At 35.5% G+C, this 7881-nt stretch overlaps 1 protein-coding gene across 5 annotated transcripts in view; it reads right to left on the bottom strand.

Moving 5' to 3' along the window:
- Positions 1 to 7276, bottom strand: part of LOC150105106 (arginine-hydroxylase NDUFAF5, mitochondrial) — a 155567-nt gene extending 148291 nt beyond the window's left edge. For 4 of the 5 annotated variants that reach the window (XM_090395492.1, XM_090395491.1, XM_090395490.1 and 1 more), the window contains exon 1: positions 6896 to 7276. In XM_090395492.1, coding sequence (XP_090251618.1) covers positions 6896 to 7120 — 225 coding nt within the window. In that variant the 5' untranslated portion in view covers positions 7121 to 7276. The remainder of the gene's footprint in view (positions 1 to 6895) is intronic. The other variant, XM_090395493.1, reaches the window with a different exon arrangement.
- Between the last annotated feature and the right edge of the window lie 605 nt (positions 7277 to 7881).

A 7881-nucleotide genomic window follows, 5' to 3' on the forward strand; every position in this document is an offset into this window, starting at 1 on the left:
CTCCCGGAAACTTGGGTTTTTTGTCCCATAAACTCAAGAAAATCGACCATAGAACCCACATTATTTCAGACATTAAATATATTGTGGTAGGATTAGGGACCAAGAGATGGCGGCACTTGTTGAGCCGTCTCTCTTCACTGCGTGCCACTTAATTAGCGATAGCTTTGGGTCAGCTAGCTCTGATTGGCTGTCAGTGGAGAGTGAACTGCCCACTCAGTCTCCAAAACTTAGATAGGGCTAAACGGCCTTGCCTACTCCCTATATATGGGAATAAAAATGCGTTAGCTGATTTTTTTTTGACTAATATTACGGGGTGGTCTGAAAAGTTCTCGGCCTCGGCCATAGCTGGCAACACTATCAGCAAGATTTTTTTTTCTAAGTTGCTACATCTATCATAAGCATCCATGTGAAATCGCAAGTCATTCTATCAAATAGTTTGTTTAATACAGCTGTCTGGATCAAAAGTGTTGTCTATATCCCTTCAAATGGATAAAATTGAGTATTGTGTGGTTATAAAATTCTTTGTAAAAGAAAGTTTAACGCCAAAAGAAATTCATTCGAAGTTCATAAAAGTTTATGGGCACTCTTCTCTTTTGTTTTCTACAATTAAGAAATGGACTGCCGAGTTTAAACATGGCCATACCAGCCTTGAAGATGATTCACGTGAAGGACATTCAAAAAGTGTAACAACACCAGAAATCATTGATCAAGTGCACAATATGGTATTGGATGATCAGCGAGTCAAAGTGCATGAAATTGCTGAGACTATCGGCATTTCAAAACAATGTGTAGGATATATTTTGCATGAAGAATTGCATATGAAAAGCTCTGCGCAAGATGGGTGGCGCTTGCTCACAGCAGATCAAAAGCTCTGAACAGTGCTTGGAGCATTTTAACAAGAACAAAAGTGATTTTGTGCATCAATTTATTACTATGGATGAGACTTGGATTCACCATTACACACCAGAATCCAAACAGCAGTCAAAACAGTGGACAGAAGCCGGTTGTTCAGCCCAAAAGAAGACAAGGTCATGGCATCGGTGTTTTGGGATACTAAAGGCATTTTGTTTATTAATTATCTTGAAAAGCAAAAAACAATAACCAAGGAATATTATTCTGCTCTTTTAACCAGCCTAGATGAAAAAATTTGTGAGAAAAAGACCTGGTTTGCAGAAGAAAAAATCATCTTCCATCAGGACAATGCACCTGCCCACAAAAGTGTTTTGGCAATGCGAAAATTAAGGGATCTGCACTATGAATTGTTGGAATATCCACCCTATTCCCCAGATTTGATTCCTCCGACTTCTATCTCTTCCCAAAATTAAAACTCTTCCTCGCTGGTCAGTGTTTTTCTTCGAATCAAGAGGTGATTGCAGCCATAGAGGGCTATTTTGCAGATCTTACTGAGAACCACTACAGGGATGGGATAATGGTACTGGAGCATCAGTGGAATAAATAAATTAGTCTTAAAGAGATTACGTTGAAAAATAAAAATAATTTTTAAATTATACATTCGTTTTTTCATTGTGAGGCCGAGAACTTTTCAGCCCACCCTCGTACACCTCTCCTAGACCTAAATGTTTATATCCATATCCTTGACTATCTTAACTCTTTCTTGTGTGCACACACACACACACACACACACACATCTACTCCTGAAACCATCATCTGCACTTCTCATACAGTGTCTCCCTGTTCATCATGACTATCCCCCCCCCCATTTCCATATTCATCTTGTGTTCCTTCTCTCTCATTCTCTTTGCTCATGCATTTACAAACTTTCCTGCTCTTCCACAATACATCTTACTTCTTCAGCTCTTCTCTTCACTTTAGTGATTATTTTCTCTTTCAGTAAGTTTCTCCAACTGTCTAACACCAAATTCATTGAAATGTAGCCCATTTTTTTATACAGGTCTATTTGTCCATCAAATTCATCCCACATATTCACAAAATGAACTCCTTTCCCCTCACATAACTCTAGCTAACATCGCTGATGCCTTCTCAACTCATATGAACTATCTTACCTACTGTTGCTATCTTTCATTCTTCTTAACAGCCTTCTGACATCCATCCTTACATTCTCCTTGTTTCCAATCAAATCATTTGAGCCAACTACAACTACCAACTCTTTTTCTCATGAACTCCTCTTATTCAACTTCAATAACCCTGCTCATTCTATCTTTTTACTTATTTTACCATGATCTTTTTTTTTTATCCATCTGTTTATGCGTTATTACTATTATTATTACATACATACATGGAGTCTGAAGACTCTTTGCAGGAGATCCATTATTCAAAAACAATAGTTACTGTTCACACAATACACCAACTAGGGATTAAGTGAATGAATAACAACATAAACCAGGAGTTGCAAAAAAAAAAAAAAAAAAAGATAGCACTGTGGAAAGAATATTAAACAAAAAAAGTGATCAGTATGTTCATGAGCATACATAATCAGTATTTTAATAACTTATATGCTTCCATCATGTTTTCGCCTATCATACTAGTTTTTCTTAAGTCCACAGCTGTCAATCTATTCTCATAAGAAGTATTCCATAGACCTGCCATAATCTTTGTCACTCTCCTCTGGATCCTCTCCACCACTTCTTCATCTCCAGGTGCCCAGCAATCCAGATGTGGCCTTATTAAAGCCTTATATAAGGGAATAATAATCTCTCTCCTTGCTTGTTAGTAGTGTGTTCTTCAATAGCCATGTAATATGATGTCCTGTTTTGGCTAACTTTGAAAGTTTCCTGTGGTTCAGTTCCATCAATATAGCACACAGCTTGTGATCTCTTCACAAAGTTCATCACATTACATATATATATACACACACACACATATATATTTTTTAAAGAATTGAATGACTAAATCCAAGATTTAAGTAAAAAGGTTTTAACATTAAAACTAGTTTCGGCTTGTAACAGCCTTCATCAGGTGACATTATAAAAGAAAGAAAAAACACTAAAACACCAAAGCTTAAATAAACTATGAACAACATAGAGAGTTTCTATACATAATTGACATTAAAACGTTGTGGTTGTATTTAAAGCTGTTCTTTCGTTTGTTGTATTGTTGGGAAAATGCGTGCTAGTAGCATCTCGTGAACGCCAGTACACAATTACAGCTGAATGACTATCTGGGAGATTGCAGCTCAAGTTATTATTTAGATGAACATGATTTCCCTAGATTCCATGATTTTTCTCTCTAGTTGATCATTGCAACGGAAGATGTTAATAGATTTTTTCCAGCAGACTGTGTGACTTTGGCTTTCATCATTAGGATTAGCCGAGAAAAGGATATGACTTGATAATGCACTGGCTTGCTGTCTCTTGTAAGTAATGTCCTCGTGTTCTTCCATACGCAATCCAACAGTTTTGTCTGTCTGCCCAAAATAAGGAATATCACAATAACCCAATATTTTATATACACCAGGGTATTTAAGATGATGATGACAAGTTTTGGGTGGCATATTAAGAAACGGATTTTTGGAAGCGGAGTGAATAAAGTTCTGATATTGTTCTTAGAATAAATTCATAAATCACATAAATTAGATAAAAGTTCTTAGAACTTTTGCTAATTCATGTGAAACTGTACTTATGTAAGTAATAGATATATTGCCTTTGAATCTATTTGTTTCTTCTGAGTGATGTCTAGGAGGATTAAGAAGGAATCTTTCAATGATTTTCTTGGAATATCCATTAACTTTGAAAGAAGTTTTGAGATGGTTTATTTCTGTAAGTTCTCTCTCTCTCTCTCTCTCTCTCTCTCTCTATATATATATATATATAGAGAGAGAGAGAGAGATTAATTTAAACAATCTCATGTTTTATTAGCTTACAGTGATGCAGTCCAAATGGTGTAACTGTTCTTTTACAGCATTATATTTTCACTATTAACTGTTATTGCTAGGTATTTAAATTTTATTACTTGTTCCAATATTTTTTCATTTAGTTCCAATATACATCATATTGGCTATTTTGTAATTACTATTGTTTCTGATCAAGTCAAGGGCTATGCCAGTGCCTTCACATATTCAAAAATTTTTTGTTTATTTTTTTCTCATTAACTGTAATGGTTCAGGTAGTAATCTTAATTTTAGATCACTCCATTTCATACTACTGTGCCATCTAATTCTAAAGAAAATTTGGATGTTTTTTTCATTTTAAATAAAAAATATATTTAATTTTTCCATCCTCTTGCTGACGAAGTAAATTTACGTATACACTGCTTGGAAAGAAGTTAGTGGACACCATAGTATGCGCAACAAACAGCCATAGCACCCATCTTAATAAGATGTAGGACCTACTTTTGCTGCAATGAATGCAGCAATCCTACAGACCATATTTTGCACAAGTGTATGATAGTGATCAATGAGAATTTTGGAATATTCTTCCTGTAGGCATGTAATGAGGTCCCTGTTGTGGAGTGGATGTCCCTTGAACTCACCCAATGCTCTAGTTCATCCCACAGATGTTCAGTAGGTTGGAGATTAGGATGGAGGCCAGTCAAGTATAGTGACAATCATGTCCACAAACCATGCAGTTACTGCTGTTGCTGCAACTGTATGGTTTATGGACATCAGTGTCACCGTGTCACTTGACATGGTGCATTGTCTTGCTAAAAGATTCAATGGGTTCCATAGAAACACAACAAAGTAGGAAGTATTGCATTGTCTAGAATGTTCAGATACCTCTCAGAGTTCAATGTTTGTAGTATCACAAACAGAGGTCTGAGACCAAACCAGGAAAAACAGGATCATACCACCACATCCATACCCTCCATCCTGCTCAGTAGAAGTATATAGTGTGATTCGTTGCTCAATAACACAGCTTTCCAAGCTTCGATGTCCAACAAGAAGACGAAGCTGCATGTTGGTTTGGGTAATGTTGGGCTTGCTGAATGTGGAAACCAATCTGCAAGCCCCACATGGAAACCAATGTGGAAACCAATCATGGAAATCAACATTGTGAGGCTGCCCAGTTCTGAATGTTTATGCGCAAATTCATGTTTCAGTGAATGCTCGGAATTTCTCATTCACTCCATTGGTCGACAAATGCAGTTTTTACACATTATAAAAGTTAATAAATTTTTAATAAAAAATTTTAATTTTTTAACCAGTTTTGTTTAAAGTATTTAATCTATTGATTCAAATATTATGATTATTTTTTTTTAATTCCTGCATTTCAATCTTCTGTTAATACACATAATAACTTTTTGTTTATTATATATGCTTTGCAAGTGTTCACAGAATTCATTTTATTTTTATAAAATGAATTTATTTTATTTTTTAATGAAATGAATTTATTTTTAATCTATTATTCTGTCTTCAACATTTATAGTACTTTATCTGTTCTGAAATACTATTGTCTAATTTCTGGAAAAATATTGAATCACTTCTCATTACTTTTGATAATACCCAGATCTCCAGATATGATCAAATTTCTCTTCTTAGGCTGACTTATATCCAAGATGCTATGGCTGAAATGTGTTCATACCAAGAGCCTTCAGCATCCACAAAATTAGGTATACTTTTCTGCTCATGACCCACTACTCATCAGAAATTCTAACACCCTATAAATCCCAAATCTGCCCAGTCAAGAAATACTGCCCTCAGATATGAGTCGAAGCTCCCAAACTTCTCTAAGATTACTCTCCTGAATGGCATCAAACAATCTAATTAATTCATGAACCCTCTCTCACAGACATTCACTCCAGTCATTCTCACAAACATTTAGTTTCTTTCTTATCTCTTCTATACATACTTTTATGAAGCATGTTCTGCTGAACTAGCCAATCCTTTTCTAAGGATGCCAGTGAATATCCATTTATTAAACTCCAAACTTATTAAACCAACTTCTTTTCCTCCTTTTTTATTCTGTCTGCATCTATTCTTTGCAGAAGCCTTCCTCAATCAAGTGTTCCCCAAACTCTGCTTTTCAACTATTCAAAAAATATTAATAAATTCCTTCTTTCTTCTTCTTACACATGGACTGATATGCTAACAGGCCTTGCAACCTTTTGTGTGTTGGCAATATATTAAAAATTATTAATTATTAATTATCTATGTCAGCAAAACAGCACCTTTTGTATTTTCTTCCCATTACATTTTCCTGGATCCCTTTGACAGCATTTATTATGATATCCTAGAAACTTTCTTTGCTCTCTCACAAAAGGTTATACTTTATCCCCTCTTGACACCCGTGTGACCTCAAAACTCCATGATGCCCTACCACCACCACCACCACTGCAAGGTACTTCTATGTCCTAGTTGTTCAGAATCATATTAGAATGATTTTAACCCACTCTCCAATGTTTTGTTTGAAAATGCTGTTTCTCCTTTGCTGCTACTACCAAACAACAAGATCAATAAGATGCAAAAAAGGGAATTCACTGAGAGGATCTAAAGGCAAGTGACAAAGATTGTGGCAGATCTGTGTAATGCTACCTATAAGAATAGAATGATAGCCTGTAGAATTCAAATATTCACTGATAGATGAAATAGAGGAGACATGAGAAAAGCATACAAGTTATTAAAGACATTTTATAGGATTGAGTGAAGATCTTTTTCAGTACATGACAAGAAGGGAGAGAACAATGGATCACCAGTGAAAGTTGTATAACAGTGTGGTTAGGGTGTTAGGACTATGTTTTTTGCTAGGAGGGTGGCAAATGGGTTGCCAGAAGTGGTTGTGGGTGCTTCATCAGTGGGGAAGGAGAAGTATAGGTATTGTATGAACGATAGCTAGTATGTAAATAAATGGATCTCCCACAATGAGTCTTTTGACTCCATGGAGACACCTGTATAATAATAATAATTGCAATTTCTCTCTAAACCATAACAACCATACACAATTCACCACTCCAAAATTTACGAATGCCAAGTGACACTCACCTCATCTTTTAAATAGTCATAAACAGCTACATCAGAGGCACCGGCAGCAATGTCCCTTTGAAGACGTTTAGCTCGTCTGTCAAAAACATTTAACAGATTTTCAGTAGAATTTGATGATAACGAAGCTTTTGAATGGTAATGGTTATTTATTTTTAGCTGGCAAAGGCACATTATACCTCGTTTTCGGAAAAGGGTCCAAGACCGAGTAAAAACTGCAGAAACCATCGCTCTATGAGTTAGGCAGCAACACTGTCGAAATTTAACTTCATGACGTTAACAAGAAAAACAAATTAATATTAATTAATACAAGTTGTTTCGTTAAGTGAAAGTCAAAAATCAAACCATGCTGGCTTTACACAGTTCACTTCACGGACAACAAAATCCGCCTAGGTTACGTTCGTAAATTCATTGAACTATACATTTAGTAAATATAAATACACAAACAAAGGCGTTAGCTGATTTATTTATTTTATTTATTTTTTATTTTATAAATACACAAACGATTATTGTTATTACGAGCTTCTCTATGGAGTCTTAGATTCAACGTGGGAGGCCCTAAACATCATGTCAAGAACTATTACGATGAGTCCTTGGACTCTCTGGAGGTATCACGTAATAATAATAATAATAATAATAATAATAATAATCCAACATTTGCACGGCACCTACCATACTTAGCTTTCAAATCATTCACAGTCAATGCACTCATAACAGACTATGGCAACCTATTCCATTCATTCACTACTCTCCAAGCAAAAAACCTAGTTCTAACACCCTTGCTAATTATACTCTTAATTAGTTTCCTTAGTTTCCTATTACTCCTACTACCAGCCGTGTTCTGAAAAATTTTCCTCTGAATTAATCTCGTAAAAACCCCTCAGTAATTTGCATGAATCAGTCATATCACCCTTTAACGCCTATCAGACAGTTTCTGTAAACCACAAATCTTCAACGTGTTCTCGTAAGGTTCATTCTATAGACCTGCT

Source organism: Typopeltis vanoorti, chromosome 7 (assembly GCF_054136105.1).
Source record: "Typopeltis vanoorti isolate ZY-2024b chromosome 7, IOZ_Tvanoo_1.0, whole genome shotgun sequence".
Classification (NCBI taxonomy): Eukaryota; Metazoa; Arthropoda; class Arachnida; order Uropygi; family Thelyphonidae; genus Typopeltis; species Typopeltis vanoorti.